General features: G+C 39.4%; 1 protein-coding gene across 3 annotated transcripts in view; it reads left to right on the top strand.

The window, feature by feature from the left end:
* NADK2 (NAD kinase 2, mitochondrial) overlaps window positions 1-17762 on the top strand; it is a 34752-nt gene that overhangs the window by 9649 nt on the left and 7341 nt on the right. The window contains exons 2-8 of one of the 3 annotated variants that reach the window (XM_030004722.2): window positions 6836-6924; window positions 7285-7373; window positions 8897-8978; window positions 10282-10365; window positions 12830-12966; window positions 14003-14085; window positions 16425-16591. In XM_030004722.2, coding sequence (XP_029860582.1) covers window positions 6836-6924; window positions 7285-7373; window positions 8897-8978; window positions 10282-10365; window positions 12830-12966; window positions 14003-14085; window positions 16425-16591 — 731 coding nt within the window. The remainder of the gene's footprint in view (window positions 1-6835; window positions 6925-7284; window positions 7374-8896; window positions 8979-10281; window positions 10366-12829; window positions 12967-14002; window positions 14086-16424; window positions 16592-17762) is intronic. The other 2 variants (XM_030004720.2, XM_030004721.2) reach the window with 2 other exon arrangements.

Below are 17762 nucleotides of genomic sequence, written 5' to 3' on the forward strand. Positions count from 1 at the left end.
TGAGGGTGGGCATGGTGTCCCTACTTGCTGTGAAAGTTGGTGTTATATCCAAACCTGGACATCTGTTGTATACAACCACCAAATTCAACTCCCCCATCAGTTCCAGCTGACACTGGAAAACCCACTGAAGGTTCGGGGGGTTGTGGTTCAAGGTTGCTGTGGCTGTCCTTCTGGCAGACCCTCTTCTGTGGAGCACTTGAAATGTGTCTCCAAGGTGCAGATTTCTACTGGGGAGGTTCTGCCATGGCTAACTGCTTGGTTTATTGTTATCTCTTTTGTTTTCTGCACTTTATTATCCAAGATTCAGAAGCTGAATCATGCTTTAATCCAACTTATTTGTGTGCAGATTATTTTTACATTACGAAATAGCAAAGCTTAGTATGTGATTGGAGCTCTTAAGAAATCAGAAAGTTCAGTGTCTGCCTGGCCTGTGAGGAAAACTGGATTTGTGTTTAGTATGATAGATGAAGATTTAAGTGAACTAGTAGTTAACACTACTAGAACATAGGAAAAGAACATAGGAAAATTACTTGCATGCAACTGTAGATTGCCAGTCTTTGACTTTGGTACTTATGCAAATTTTTAGTCAGTGTTTCTTATTTATCAGGGAAGCTGAGATGAATGTATTATGTGAGGCACATGCTATAGTCAAAGCTGTTCTTCTGGAAAAATACTTTTTACCATATTCCTGTCACAATAAGTGGTTGTTTCTTTTGAAACCGAGAGCAAAACTGAGAGCGCTACCTTTGTCTGTACTTGGGAGATGTGGTTAGTCTAGAGACACAATTTCTGAAAATATAGGACTTTTAATAGTGCTGTTCTCTGCTTAGAAATGGTTAGATGAGTATACCTATAGTGGTCATAGTATTTTCTTCTTCAGGTTAAAATTCAAACTTCTGTGTTTAGCTGTTGCTCTTTAAATCCATTTGTTTGGTGGTTCTTTGTGTAGAAATTAGGTAGACTGGAAAGCAGTGACCTGTTCTTGTTCTGCCGGGGTGCGTGTGTGGACAAGTTCATTGTGGAAATTTGACAGAGTAATCATTTCTGGCTGTATGCTTTTTTTTTTTTTTTTTTCCTTCTAGTCAGACATTTAGTTTAACTCCTGAATAAGCAGCAGTCGTAAAACAACTGATTGGTATACAGAGACATTAACTCCACCCTGGTGCAGTGGCAGTTTAAGGCAAAGTGAAGTTTAGTGCTGTAAATTCAAGATAAGCCTAGTAATCAGAATATGAATATATATAGTTTTTTATATATATAGATATATAGCCAAAATGCATCTGAAAAGTTCCTGTTAATCTTAGTGTAGTAGGATGAGATGTAGAAGGTGCTCAATTCACAATTTTACTCTGGACAACATTCACATTACTGTTTTGAGAGAGCATACTATTTTGTCCTAATGCTTCAGTTAGCAATGTCAGTAAGACTTGGCTACAGCTTTTCTTTTCCCCATTCACTAAATCAAGGATCATAATCCACATATGTAGACAACAGTGGGTATTCAGATGTTGCTTGGCTTCATATCGCTTCTGTATTTGTGGCTACAAGCCGTGTCTTCGTTGTGCAGCGTTGTTCCTGGAGGGCCAACATTAATCAAGGACAGCAGACCCACAGTTCAAACTGGTGGGGTGAGACTTGCCAGAGGTGAGAGCTAAGACTCCAGAAGGAAGGCATTCAAGCAAATGTCTCTTGCCTAAATCACTGTTAAAGGAGCTCTGTGAAAAATTATCCTTTCATTAAAAAAGGATCAGGCTAGAAAATAAGAGCTTTTTTAGGCATTTGGTCTAGATCTTTTCTCCTTCAGGCTCTTAAGGAAAAACAACTCCATCATAGAACTTGCTCTGCTCACTTGAGTGTGTTTTCCAATGCAAGCTCTTCTGGAAGCCTGCTTTGCATTGCATCTCTGCTGCGAGGTTTAGGAACACTATTGAAGCTATGCCTGAATGTATTTTTGGCCAGTTTGTCCCTGTTTTCATATGCTAATGCACTTCTGGCTAGAATAGCTCTCATGTATATATTCCTGCATTTTATTTAACAGTCTTGCATACTATTGAGGTCAGATTAATAGGCCTACAGGTGTACTTTTTGTTTATTCCCACTCTCCATGAATACTGCTTTTGGGTACTTCCACTAATGCGACCTGTAGCTGACTACCCTTGTGCTCTGATGCAACATTTCCGGTACGTTTTATCCTTATTTTTTCCTGTTCTAGGAGCCTCACCAAGTGGGACTCGGCAAACACCATGTTTCCAGTGTGTTCATAGACCTATAGCTTCCATTCATCAGTACTTTTCGGTTTCCTTTGCTCTTACTGATCTTTCCAGATAGCCACTGGAAGAAATTACTTAACCTGCAGTGCGGGGCTCCAGACGTGTGTGTGGCCCCTCACGTAGGCTTTTACAACTTCGACACCAAGAAATGCCAAGCATGCTGTAGTTTGAAGGTCTTGAGCTCTGTAGGAATAGTGTTTTTATTTTCTAGCCCATGTCTGGGAAGTCAGTGTGCAGTCTGACAATTTCTGGAAGAATACCGCTAAGTTTAAATGTTTTGTGTTTTGCAGTATACTCCTTGTACTGTACTGGCAGGCTTCTTAATGTTCATTGTAATTTTTTAGGTTTTCTGTGTTAGTATGGGTAAGTTTTGCAGGAGTATGTACTATTACCCCATGCCACTTAATTTAGTTTTTTTTCAATTTTATGAGGTTTTCTTTGGATTCATGGGCCAAACATAGCTGCTTATTCTGTGGAAGGAAGTGACTTTTCATAAAAAGGTTAGTGGTAAAATGAAGTAGAAGGATTACTTTGGATGATAACTTTTTCGTGTAAAACATCAGAGCTCTGTTGTTTTACTTCAGTTAAGTCTTAATGAGGATTTTAAAAAAGAAAACCTGAAGAAACTACTTTGTATAAAGTCACTTACATAAATGTTATCCGGTGTTTGGTATAACTCCATTTTTCTTCCAGTAGACTTGATACTCAGATCAAACTGCTACTCTGTACAGCATGAAATACCAAATAAACTCAACATGGGTCTGTCATAATAGTTGTTTTTTCTCATTTTAGCCAAGAATGTCAATACTTGGTATAAAGATACCTGCTCTGTAAGACTGTCAGACTTGCTCTCAGACTTTGAAAGTGGAGAGTGGCCTGTCAACCCCTTTCCTTTCAGAAGGACAGCTGCAAGAATTGTAAATCAGAGCTTCCTCTGAAGGAAGAATTTGCAAGTTGTCATCATGCAGAAGCTAAAACCTATGGGCCTTTTTGAGAGTTTGGTTGGTAAGACCCAAGCCTCGTATGGGTCCTTGGGCCTGTCTGATCAGAGGGCTCAGGAGCCAGGCTGTCCTGCAGTCTGGGGTTTTCTGTACTTCACAAGTTCCTCCCAGGCTCTTTGAGGAGGTGGTCATGCACACAGCAACTGGACTGTCTGGTCTTTGCCTTCAGCTCTTTTAAAGTAGAAAGGAGGTCGTGGTCTCAGTTTGTCTTATTCTTTATCCTCAGTGCAGAGCTCTTTTAAGAAGCAGCGTTTGTCATAGTTTTAGTATGGCATTCAAGTCCTGGATATGAGGCAGGACCAGAGGCAGCAGGCAGAAACTGAAATACAGAAGGGTCTGTCTGAATATTGGGAGACACTTTTTCATTGTGGGGGTGACTGAGCACAGGGACAGGTTGCCCAGAGAGGTGGTGGAGGCTCCATCTGTGAAGATCTTCTAAAGCCATCTGGACATGGTCCTGGGCAGGTGGCTCCAGGTGGCCCTGCTTGAGCAGGGGAGTTGGACCAGATGACCTCCAGAGACGTCCCTTCCCACCTCAACCACTCTGTGATTCTGTGGCTTCTGACCACAAGGGCTGTAGGCACTTCTCTGGTTCTTTGGAGCAGTTACGTGAAAAGCAGCTGATGATTAGCATTCCTGTTTGATATACTTGACTGTGGTCAGGCTCAAGCGGGCTGTCCCTTTGTGAGTTCTTGGATTAATGAACTTGTGAGTTATTTATCTCTGAGCTAGAGGGCTGAGGCTAGATATCAGCAGACTGTTTTAGCCTCTGAAGCTTTTGCAAATTAGGATGGTTCATTAACTCCATAGATGTAGGTTAGCCATTTAAACTCAAGGCCCTAACTTTTCATTTATCTTGTTGCTCAATGATACCCGCGTAGTTGTTCTAGAGCAAAATTCAAAGAGGAGACCTCTACGCATTAGATACCTGTTCTGCCATGCTGCTCTTAGCAAGGGTAGAAGTATCCACAGAAATTGTTCAGCTAGTTGTCAGGATATTGACAGCTTATTTGCGGAGCATCCTCTTCTGCTTTCTGAAGCTGTTGATGAAAGAATTTAACACATTTAAAATAATTAAACACATTTAACCTAAGGCAAATGTAAGTTACAGAACAGACTCTGTTCCACAGCAATGACAGTACCCGTACCTATCCTTGCTTGCAGTGCCAATGAAATGTTAGCAGTAGGCTCAGCACTGATGTTGGTGGCTCAAAAGCCTGCAAATGACCATAGAGAGATTGATTACACTGTCATTGTTCTGAGACAAAACCTCTCTTTGACCAGGTTGAAAGATTGCATGCTGACAACTCAGCCAAATAAATGAGGTACATAAAATGGCAAGATGGAGTTTGCAGTTTCTGTTGTGTGTGGAAGTAATAGCCTGTGGAAATAGCAGCCCGAAAAACATATGCTGCAGCAGCAGTCTGCTTGTCAGGTGCTTGTGTTTCATTCACAGCAGGTATTTCTAGAGGGAGCATGAATGGGAACCCTGTTTTAAGTAACAGTTTTTTGAGGTTATTTGCTGTGGATTTCTTGTTCTTTCTGGTGGTAAAGCAAAGTCAATTTGTGCTTCAAACGTGCAATTGCAAATCCCTCTTCTAGCAAATTAGACCTGTGGTGCTCAGCGGCAGATGTTGTCTGTGGGAGGTGAATACCTTCTTTTCTCCTTTCCGCTTCCAAATGGATCATGAGAGACTGACAGCAGACCCAGCATCGGGCAGTGCTGTTAACTGGCCATAGCCTTGCATACTCTTTCCCTCCCTACAGCAGTGCAGTAGCACAATTCAAGTTCCCAGTGCATCACCATGGGCTCTGGAGGAGCAAGCTTTGTAAAGATGACCTGAAAGCTTTGTCTGTATCTTCTCTGATCACCCACATGCTTATCTGTGTGTGTGACCAAGCACAGCTAGCAGCTGCTCCCGCTGTCTGCATGTAGTGCTGTTGGTGGCATCCAGGCAATGTGTAGGAGAGCCCCTCCGTTGGAGGTGGCTTCCTGATCCTAGCTGTAAGACCACCTGAAGATTCGTTCCTGCAAGTTAATCACTGATTGTAAACACACTGAGCAGGACAGCGATGCAGTTCCAGAGCGGCCGATTCAATTCTTTCCTGTAATTTCTTCAGCGTTGAGTCTGTCTTTGTGCTCAGCTCATGGTTGGAATTCTTGACATCAACAGGTGTCAGATGAAGAAGTATTGATTGCATTTGTTGGGTATTGGATTGCAGTTAACTGTAATTGTCATATCCTGCAAGTCCTCTCCCCTTCGCTGTGGAGTTCTGTGGTGTGGGAGTCTCTATGGAAATGGGATTAGATGTGGCTGTCTGGCACCACTTTCTCTTGTAAGTGTCTGCGACTTTGAGTAAAGGCACTTAAATAAATTGCTGGAAGTGCTTGTTCAAAGCTACTGGCACAGATTAATTTCTCTACACAAACTCCAGGAGTTCTGTTTCTGTGCTGGTAAATTGGTTTTAACTGGTCAGGGAGAAGGAAGCAATGGCAGTATAATTGTAGAATTCAGGCTAGAAGGAGCCTCAGGAGGTCACCTAGTCTAGCCTGCTGCTGGAAGCAGGCTACAAATGTATTTACAAACTCCTTTTGCTTAACATCCTTTTCACTGTCTTTCTTCTACTTGCTTAATCTCCACACAAACATGTATTTGGCAGTACCAGCCCCAGATGAGCACACTAAGTGAGGTGAAGAATGGATGCATATAGGTGGTGACTGAATTACTTGCACAGAAACCTGTTGCAAAAAAAAATCTTACTTTCAGCCAGCAGTCTCACCTGCCTGCTCAGAAGAGTCTCTCTCTATGAACTACAAAATGTTTTCATGGTCTAAAGAGTGTGTCAAGATTAAGTATTTAAATTCTCCAGCTTCCAAGAAGAACGATGCTGGCATGCAACTGCTAAATACTGTTTGTCTTGTTACTGATGTGAAGTTGTTTGAAAAATCTGGTCTATAATCCAGGGGACAGTATCAAAGGTAGTAGGTAGATTGTCCTTAAGCTTTTTTTGACACAGGGGAACTGTCACCTTTGTCAGTACTTGGCAGTCTTCCATTTTAGCTCAAATACAATTTGAAGGTCAATGCTCTAGGTATTTCAAAGATTCCTGTTTTCTTAATTATCATTCCTGTTGCTTTTTCTTTTGACCTCTTTCTCTACAGCACTATGTTTATGATTCTTAAGGTAATTATCTAACTGTCTGGGTGCTTTTAGCACATGACAGGAGTATAGTTAATATAACTATTTTATGTAGATTTACCTAGAATTTAAATTACTTAGCAGATTGAGGGAAAGCAAAGTTTCTGAAGTGGCACAGAAGTCAGTGTAGCCTATTTGTGTAGAGCCTTTAAAAGTCTGTGGTTCTCAGCTGCTGTGGCCATGTAACTCATGTAACTAAATGTAAGCTGACTTGTATGTATATAGAGAGGTAATTAATGGAATGCTTATAAAAGCAGGTTTCTCTACTGAGATAAAATACATGCTTTTTGTAGCTTCTATTTGTATTACTCAAGAGCACTTACTGTAGTGATTAACTTCTACAAAATCAATTTATGTCTTACAGCTTGCCTTGAAGGGATCTAACTATGCTGGTCTGCTGGAGCGGCACCGCATTCATACAAAAAACGTGGAGCATGTTGTAGACAGCTTACGGTAAGAATGTATGGATGTTGAGAATTTCAGACACAGTGCAAATATCCATGGATTGTGTAAAACAACAAAAGGAAGCTTTGTGTTACAAGCTCTATTAAAATAGGAATACTGAAAACAGGATGATGCAGATAAATAGTCATTCCTGAAACAATCGTAAGGTGAACTAGCTCAGTTCAGTTAACTAACACATCTGCGTTATTATCTTGAAAACAAATGAAAAGATGTAAAGGATTTGTGTGAGTGTCAAATGCTTATAAACCAAATACCATTGTAATTAGTCCTTAATTACATGTCAGTTTTTCAGAAGGATGTGACAAAGAACAGTATAGGACACATTCAGGCTTTTTCTACACTTTATAGGAATGAGAAGATAGAAGTTCGTCTTGTTAAACGTCGAGAATATAATGAAGAGACAGTTCGGTGGGCAGATGCTGTTATATCAGCAGGAGGTACGACTTTACAGAAGGGAAGTACTTGTTTCAGTATGTTCTTGTAGATACATTTTTAAAAAATATTTTGCAATGTGTGAAGCATCTGGAGGTATGCACATTTTGAAAACAAATTGCTTATCTAATTGTCAGAAAATATGACAAAACGCAGTGGTTGTGACCACTCTGGTATCTAAAATTGTAGCACTAGGAAGTGAATCCCAGTGCATGGCCACTTTGGAAATGTTTGTCTTGTGTAAAACAGTATAAGCTGTGGAATTTACTATAGTTTTCAACTGAAGAGGATAAAATGCTTGCTGTCATGATTATACATAGCCCTAAACCCTCCTCTTTGGTTTTTGGTATGTGAGGTGGAGACTAAGATGCTGCCTTTTCCTCCCCTTGGTCAAACTCTCTTTCTTGCTTTCACACTTACTTCCAGTGACTGGAGTATCTACTTGGGTGGTACAGGTAAAAGTATGCAACTTCTGAGCAGCCTGTGCCACTGATTAGAGCTTTTTAAATGAACCAACAGAGCAACTAACCTAGTTGTTTCTTTTTAACATTGGATCGCAGCAGTTCATTCAGTGTTATTTTTTGTGATTTGCTGCAAATACTGCAGTGTGTTGCTGGGCTCTGACATCATGTTCAATCATCCGTGGCAGTTCGACTTGACCACTGCTCTGCCTTTCTCTCCTCCCCACTGGTCCATTTTGCCCTTGGCTACTGGTTACCATGCAGAATGGGTAGAAAGGGATATGTGTAGATTCCTGAAGCATCCTAATATACTCCTGTAGATTCCAAAGAACTCCTCCAAACTGGAGATTAAAGTGCCAGTTTGGCTGTAGCAGCATTTGTCTTGGTTACGAGGCAAGCAGCTGTGAAGTGATACATCATCTGAACTTTTCAGAGCTTATCATCTTGGTGCAAAGACTGATTCAGGTTATAGTTGTCGTTCTGTTTAACAGGCAGGAAAGAATATCCATATCTGAAGAAACCATTGACACTTAAAGATTTCTGCTTCAGCAGTTTTACATAAGACTTCTTTTCCAAGTGTGCCTATTTGAGGCTAAATAAGACCTTTAAATTGTGCCTTCTAGGAGAAAACTGAGATGGAACTGAAGTCGTTGTCATGTGATTCACAGTAAAATTTGGTATTGTTTCCCGTCTCTTGTGGCTTTGATTAGGGATACTTTCTAAATTTATTTTCTTAAAGACCTACTCTTACCAGCTGATAAACGTACAGAAATTTTCATAAATCTCTTTTCAAACTTGCTTCTGCCAAATTCAGTTGTCTGGGCCTGTATAGCTGTCAGATAAGTCGTACTTTTTCCAGTCACATTTGCCATCTTGAATTCAGTTGTCACTACTCTGCGTTGAAAGGTGTCAGTAGTTTTGTGGTCCCATTTTATTTTTGTGGAGCTTACCTGATCAGTTGTCAATACAAAAGCATGTAGTGGTAAAGCTGCAGTGCATGTGAGACTATTTTGTTTGGCATACTAGAATGTGAAGTGAAACTAACTTTTGTTTTGCTTTTTCTGTAGGTGATGGTACAATGTTGTTGGCAGCCAGTAAGGTCTTTGATAAATTTAAACCAGTTATTGGAGTAAATACTGATCCTGAAAGGTAAAAACACATTTGGGAAAGCAGTGCTTTACTTAATAACTGTCACAATATGCATCTGTTTTCATGATACATGGGGCATCGCTGTGGCATTTGGCAGCATAAATGTCTGTTTAGTGGATTGTAGATATTGAGTGAACCTGTTGTTTTATTAGAAAAGTTTACACAATGAGTTATCCTGTCTCATCTGAGAGGATATTAAGTAGTATTGGATAAGCGTGACTGTGTTAAACTGCCACAGCTGTTTTCACACACTAGTGTAACAGCACTTGCAGCTAGTTAGCTTGTATTACTAACCAGAAGTTTGAGGCTAGAGATGGCAGTATAGAACAGAGACAGGAAAAGGGACTTAACAAAAGCAGCTAAGTGTGGTGCCTGAACACACAGAAACTTGGTTTCTTTATGAAGAAGGTGAATCCTATTAGAAATCCAGTAGAGCCTCAGATGAAGAAGTTTGTTCTGGTTTCTTCATGTAAACCATGTCATACCTCAGAGGACGCAGTCTCCTCAGCCAATTAATGGCATTTAGTTGTCCTGTTATAAACTCCACACAAATTGCATCCACCTAGCCATAAGATTGATTTGGGCAGGTGGATGCAGTGTATTAGTACTGCCTGGTTGGTATAACCTTCAAACAGATGGCAAATAAAACTCAGAGTTCACCAAGGCTCTGTCTGCCGAGATATCCAGATTTAGGTTTCTGCTTTTGATGTTACCAGTTAATATAATCTTAGTACATAAGAAAGTGGTGGCCAAAAGTTTTAATTCCTTCCATACCTTACTCCTCTTCCAAAACTTTTCAGATGCTGTGAATAGATATTCTACAGCATCAAGCCTGAATAACAGGGTTCAAATAACAAGTGCCTTCAAGTTATCAAATATCACTTATGAAAGGGGAGCAGTGCTTAGTCTTCTGGTTTTGACTTGAGATTCTTTTGATCTCAGGCATGTTGCTTACCTGTTTCGTATCACTAACTTGTGTGTAAATGGAGGAAATTTTCTTTCTAACCTGCAGGGTTTATTAAGCTTGAGTTCCTGGCCTAGAACTATGGTGACAGGAACTATATTAGTACCTACACAGGATTATTAACTGAACAGCCAGTTTTTAGGGGAAATGTGGGAGAAATATCCTATATCTCACACATACACCCCATTGCTGATGTGATATTATGTAGGTTCATAAAGGTCAAAGTGTAGCTTTGCTTTGTGTAACAGAAAGAGATGTTTGTTTTGTTTTGTTTTGTTTTTTAAAGGTACCAAATCTTAATAGTACCGTGTCATTTTCATTGTCCTTTTTTGCTACCAGATCGGAAGGTCACTTATGCTTGCCTGTGAGATACACGCACTCATTCCCTGAAGCACTACAGAAGCTTTATCGTGGTGAGTTCAGGTAGGATTCACTGATCTTTGGTTTTCCAAAACATATTATGATTGGAAAATACTTAATGATGTGCAATTCCTAAGGAGTAGACGATGCTTAGTAAAATCTTAATGTCTCAAATAATGAATCCTGTGTAGATGTTCACCATGTTGAAATATGGGTTTGTGGTCAAGAGTGAGATTGGAATGCAAAGGATAAAATTGCCAGTTCCAGCAAAAAGACTTTTGTCATGGCCTTCAATAATTGCTTTTCTTTTCTGACTTAGCAAATTCATAAATGAGCAACTGCGTTCTTGTAAAGGGTGTATTGGTTTACATATTTTAACACTCGAAAGCATATGTAGTACTGTGATGGGCCATACTAATAGAAGCTAATGAAGCCTATACAGTTAGGAAGTGGTCAGTGTGTTGCATCTGGGGTTTTGGTGATTAAGGTAAAGTGGCTTCAATTTTTGTGAACAGATCAGTGTAAGGCAAAGCTTTTCTTTATGCTGAAGATAGCTTGATGTTTTCAATACTGGCTATTCTTAAAATAGAAGAATCTCTCTTGAATTTACAAGGAAGCAAGCTGAATTTTAAAGGACAGACTAGGGAAGAGTTTTTTAATAACTATTTAAAAAGAGACATTGTTCTGTGGTGTATTAACATTCCAGAATACTTCTATGATGGCAAACCATCAAACAGAAATAAGTCGTTCATGTGAAAATATATTGCAGTAGGGTTTTGTTTATACTTCTAGCATATTTAATTTGTAGCTTGAAACTGTGTTTGTGCCATAGAAAAGTTCTGAAATGAGGTGAATAGAGTCATCAGGATTGATTATAAATAACTGAAGGGGTTTCAATAGGTATTGCTAAATGAAAAGGTACTTTCAACTCACATGTTCTGAGACTTCAAAAACAGAAGCTTTTAACTACCCATCATGCTAAGTTGCTTAGGTAAAGCTGGTAGTGCTAATACAGGGACCCTCCCTTGATAACCTAGGCACTGCCAATGTTTTGTTGGATGCCATGTTATATTTTTGTTGCTGACACTCCTGTTGTTGCTCATTGTGGAGTTGAAGCCTCACCAGAGTAAAACAGAAAGGATCTCCCTGGTTATTTTTCCAGAATAATAGGAATTGATATTGCTAAGCAAGGACCTGAGCGGGTGTTTCACTTGGCAGTTCTCAGATTAATTTGGCCCTAGGGAAACTTTAAAATAGGTGGGTAACTGGATCAGCCTGTCTGGAAGAGCTTCTGGTGGCTCAGATTTGCCTAAGTATGGTGAGATGCCAGAGACTGGAAAAGGGGGTTTGTCTTTTCTCCTTATCCTTGAAGTGTCAGTCAGTGCAACAATCTGTGTAAGCACTTACCTTGTAGTCCTGTGAAGCAACCAACATTATTGATTTATAAAGGACAAACTATAGCAGGCTACCCATGTTTCTTTTTTTGATGGTCAATGGTGTAACAGGATCTCAGAATAGGGGTATAATAGGGGTACAGTCCCATTTTCTAATGTTGTAAGGCTTTTGATATGTCCTAGCACGAGTATTGTAAGGAGGCTAGCATAATGATACTCATTGTGTGCTGTCTATCTGACTACCTAAAACCATACTTGGAATTTAAGGGCAGATAGGTAGTTATACTAAGGATGTGTTGAATGAGGCTGTACAAGGATGACAAGGAGGAAGAACTACTAGTCATATAAAGCGTAAGTCTTCCTTGCTGTAATATCAGGAACTGTGTAAGCTGGTTACTGTCACCCAGATATCAACAGTATGAACTGGGAAAAGATGTGCTCGTAACACTCCCTTGTGATTTGCTTTCTTAATCAAAACTGCTATTACTATTTTGTTTTATACAATCTCTAAATTGTAAGAGGAAAAAGGAATTGATACCTCCTCTAGGAAAAAATAAAAAATCTGAATGCTGTAACAGCTTAAGGAAGAATGGCTTTTACATCCTTCTCTTTCTTCATTTGAATTCCTCTTAAGCATCCTAAACTTCCTAGCCTAGGAGAGATTCTTAAAATGAGAGGATACTTGTGGCCATTTTGTATAAAGGGGTGGATAGAGCTGCTTTTCTGGACATCTACAAATACAAACAAAAGATGGTAAAAATACAGCATGTATTGCTGTATAAATTCCTGAGAGCTTGTTCTCAAAATTATAGCATCAGTCATGAATTCCCAATTTAGGATCACATGCCTAAAAAGATGAGTTATCTGTACTGTTTGTAGACTACTTCTGGCCAGTGTCCTCTTAGTTTACACATTCAAAAAACATTAGGTAGCAAATTGGTAAGTGTATTTACAATTTAGTATGATTAACTTTCTAAATTTTGAAATGATAGTGGAAGTGTGAAATATGACTTTGACTATATTTAACTTTTTATCTTAAGATGCTCTGCTTTGAGAGTGAAGACACTCTGATCCTATCTAATTCTGTAATGAATATTTCAGCTACTGATACCAACTTCTTTATCCTCTCTAAGGTGGCAGTGGCGGCAAAGAATCCGACTGTATCTTGAAGGAACTGGTATTAACCCAACCCCTGTAGATTTACATGAACAGCAGCTAAGCCAAGAGCAACACAGCAGGGCTCACATAAGTGAAAGATTCCAGGATCAAAGTAGGTTAAAATCTGACAAGAATATAATCGCTTTGCTATGATAACTTGGAATAGGAAATAAAGATTGTAAGAGTTGAAGTCTTTGAAGTCTGGTTGCTGTATTTGAGAGGCAGGGAGATACAGCTTTTGTTAGCTGAAGACCCAGATTAAGGTTTTTTAGAAAAGAGTATTTTTTGTTTCTGTATGTTTGTTCTGGACTGTACACTTAGAACCAGTTTTTAGTATTAACAGTTACTTTAGAGATGTTTTTAAATAGTATTATCTGCTGGCAAAATACCTGAGCTTTTTTAAAATGCTGTCTCTTAGGGTTACTGTAGGTTGGGGGTTACCACATGAACATTTTACCATGCGTTCAGCTGTTCCACACTAAAAGCGTGTGTGCGTGTCTGCACACTTCTAACTTCTGCTAAATTTGAGGTAGGTTACTTCACAATTGAAAAAGCTGGTCACAGACTGCCAGCCATCAAATGAAAAATTAGAAGTGAGAATCTCTCCCTGGGTAATTCTTCCGTCATCAGACACCTTTGACTGTTTTCTTGATGATGGATTGAGGATGCATGATTCTATCCTTAACCTGTGTCTAGCACTGCATTTCCTCACTGAGCCATCCTTAGTCAACATGAACAATTTGTTAATCCCCCTTCATTACCCTGTGGTATAAAGTCTAATTCTTTGAACTTTATCAGAAATGTCTGTTAAGTCACTGTCAGTGAATTTAACTAGGGTGGAAGAGTGACTGACAGAAGAGAAGACTTCAATCTGCCTGGTTGCCCATGAGTTTTCAGGGAAAGCAATGTCTGAACGTAAGTGTCATTGCCTTATTGACCTTGGTTCAAATATTTGTAGTCTCCAGTAAAGAACAGTGACTGGCTACAGACTGAATCAGTGAAAAATTGAGTCCTTGAAGAAAATGGAGCACTAGGTCTAGAATACAAACCCAGGCAGCAGAGTGTGTCCTTCAATGAGTTGTGGATTGTTTTTGAAAATTTGGGATTTAGAACCATGATTCAAAATTTGTTATATTCAATATCTGCAGGATCTGACATTTCTGGTCCACATCTTTTACCAGTGAGAGCACTCAATGAAGTCTTCATTGGGGAATCTCTTTCATCCAGGTATGTTTAATTATTTGTTGTTGCAGCAAGGCACAATTCACTTGATTTCTTTTTATGACATTGCAATGGACAATCAGTGGTGGGATGTCTTTGCTGTCAGTTTTAGTTCTAGTGCATGAATATATAACAGTGATTGTATTGTTGCTGATTACAAAGTGTATTTTCAGAGATGTAAGTGTAGTGATGTTAATTTCTGGTTTTCCACCTTCCTGTCTGGCCATTCTTTCATCTTTCATTATTCCTGGTGGTTTTCTTTCCTCTTCATTGTTTTTCTCTTTTCGTGGTTAGTTCTTATGTAACCAAATGCCTTCAGTTACTAATGTTACAGTGGATTGCAGATTTAAATATCTGTCACTAAACTTCCTCCTCTTTTGCAACTCTTCTGAAGTATCTTTTCATAAGCTTTTAGCATGACCAAGCAGAAATAGCTTTTAGCATGACCAAGTACTTGTTTCCCTGCCTCTCTGTCATTAGATGCAAAGGTATCAGCCTGCCTTTGGCAGAAGCTTTGTTATTGTGGGAAAACACTTATCTCCTTGTTTTAAGAAATGAGTTTGTATCAAATCCTGGTACTGCATTATCCAGGATACACTTAACTGTCCTTTCTGTCCTGAAGATCAATCCATTTCTGCCAGCCAAACAGTAACAAGAAGGATGTGGGGAATGTGACTGGGGCTGTGGGAAAGGAGTTAAAACCTGATCCTTGGTCAGGGTTTGGCCAAACTTTTACTTGTATTTTATATCCCTTTTCCCTTTATTCTGTATCTTTTTTTTTTTTTTTTTTTTAACTTTAGAGTGTAACATCTTCTTGTGTTTGTACAGTGCCTGGGACACTGTGATTGCTGCTGGAAACAGTATAAATGTTCCATGAGTGCTTTATCTTCCATCTGGACTGCAGCCTCAGACTGGTAGAAGGAATTAGTCTCAAAGAGATACAAATTTTGCTCTCTACTAAATCAAACCTAATTTTTTCAAGATTCTAAAAAGTTTCTTTAACATACAGTGATAGAGGAACACAAAGCTGCTTTCCAACACTTTATAATAGCTCTCTACTTCTGAGTGTCACAACTACATTGTGCTCTTTGGTTCCAGTATATTTGAGAAGCACTGAGGAACACAATGGCTGTAGGAACAAATCTCTAGTAATAAATATTGTGTTAATAGGACCTTACACTTGAAGACTTAAATAATGATGTCACACAGACGAATCTTCTGTAAGGTTCAAATACACAAGTCTGCTGTATATTAAGACAAAATGACTCTAAGTGCTTCTTTCAAGGTATTATTCTGCATGTCAGTTAAGAAAACAAGGAAATTGAAGGAAAAAACCCCCACCTTTCATACCCAGCTTGCAAAAATTATCTTAAACTGAATCAAGCTGTGCACCTGTGTTCTTAATTTGCTTCAAGTTCTTTCATCTTCCCATCTTCTCAAGAGTGAGTACACAAAATGCCCTCAGTTACTAAAGAGTCTAAACTGTTTGACACCAAATACTCAAGAGGTATTTTCCTAGTTGATCTGGACTTAAACATTCATCACCTAAAACAGCTCAGCTGCTTTTACTAAGAAAGGTGAAACTCAGTCATGTTGAACACAGCGAATGTGGTGTTTTTCTAAGAGGGTATCTATTAGTCTGAAGACTCTGTCATATACTGCTTGAATTAGGCACTATGAACATCAACAACTTTAGTTCATAAATATACCCCTGGATGTTCTGAAGCTTACAGAGTGAGACTGTCCAGTCTCGCTAGGCCTAACATTAGGAATCCCCTGATATATGAATAATACCATGCAGAATGATGATTGTGCCCCAAGACTTACTACACTGGAGTTTTAGGAAGAATTTGCCCTGGAGAGAAAAGTAAGCCTGCTGACTGTTGTAAACTAAAACTGTTCATGAAGAATCACAGTGGATTTTTAATTACTGAAGTGATCAAGAATTCAGCTTGAAGCCATGCTATTACTTACTGACGTTGGAGTGCCTTACCTCTTAGTATTCCCTGATGTAATTTTATGAGACCCAATTACAGCATAAACACAGTTTTTCGGTAGTTCAACAAGTATGCAAGTAAGGTAATGTATTTGTAGTTTCATTTTTAAGTCCAGCAAACCCTGCCTGTATACAAAGCTATTCCCAGGTGAATTGTGCATAATTTAATAAGAAGAGTGACTGCAGAAAAACTGCCTAAAAGTTCATGCTGCAAATCTCTTTTGTCCATTATAAAACCTGCTATAAAACAGTGAATCAAAAGCGGCTGCGAAATCGGAAACACTGTGCAAAGCCTGTGAAATTGTCATCCAGATTTGAAACTAGCCCCTCTAAATTTTTATGTGCCTGATAAGGCTGTGTGTTCTGTCTTATTCAGGGAGAACTTTAAGTCCTGCAAACCCAGTTTTAAATTCTCACTTCATAGGGCCTCCTATTATGAGATATCAGTTGATGATGGTCCTTGGGAAAAACAGAAGAGTTCAGGGCTTAATGTGTGTACTGGAACAGGATCAAAAGCATGGTAAGTACATGTTCCTGCTTTGATGTAAAATATCAGTTCAGATAAGCTAGATGGACCTATTTTGCTTAAGCATCTTGTCCATACTGAGACTCTCTTGCGCCATGGGTAAGTCAATGGATGTCAGTTATGTCCAAATACTCTCGCTGTCGGTATGGTTCAAAGCTCTCTCAGGTGTGTGAGAAGAGCAGAGCACCCATCACTTGTAGCTATGGAGAGAGGAGTTGAAAGGGTGAGGAGCTGAGGCGTTGAGACAGAAGTTTACCTTAGGTGTGATTTTGGTGATGCATGCTGCACATGGAGATGAATGGTTGGGGGTGGTGAGGGAACGAGATTCTGCTCAGACTTGCAGAGCATATTGGGGGGATCTCTGAACTACTGTGGTGGGCTAAAATTAAAATGCTTACATGAAGTAGCTGAGAAAACTTATAAAAATCTAAGCTGTAAGAAGAATGGGAAAACATGTACTTGGAAACAGTGTTGTGTTCTCTGGCTCATCTACTGTCCATTCTCCTTCCAAGCCTCTTGCCTCTTTCAGACTTAATTGAAAGGGCACCAGTCTCTTTACCAAAATATTCCCATTAAACAAAGATGGGCATATCTAAGCAGAGCTGTGCTAGCTTAATCAAAGGGGTAAATTATCTTAAAATTCAGTTTAAACAAGCTGCAGTACTGCATGTAAATCTAATCAATTTAGTTTTGAGATGTGAAAGATGTGTACAGTGAGAGCCTCTTTCATTTGGAAATCTGGCTGTGCTTATAGTTTCAAGTTGTACAACAGGCCCAGGATTTACGTGGCAGGCTAAGATGAACTAAAACTGAAGCTTTTAATGAAATTCAGAAATGAATATTCATGCTGTAACCATGGTTACTGGGTTTTGCTCTTCATTGTAATTCAGAATTTTGTATTCAGTCAGCATAACTTAGTCCTGGAGGCTGCCAAGGATGAAATTGGCAGACTGCTAGGGGAACTTTCCTAGTGTTCAGTACCTTGGGAATGTACAGTCTTAGTTCAAAGCTGTTCTTATGCATTTCATTTGCTTATACGCTCTGTACTGAGCAATCTCAGAACCAGGGACCGAACTCCAGGATTGCCCATCTCCATTGCTGTAATCAGTGTGTACTGCTGGACTTCTCTAAACTGAGGCCAAGCCTCAGTGGAGTGATCTTCCTT

Source organism: Aquila chrysaetos, chromosome Z (assembly GCF_900496995.4).
Source record: "Aquila chrysaetos chrysaetos chromosome Z, bAquChr1.4, whole genome shotgun sequence".
Classification (NCBI taxonomy): Eukaryota; Metazoa; Chordata; class Aves; order Accipitriformes; family Accipitridae; genus Aquila; species Aquila chrysaetos.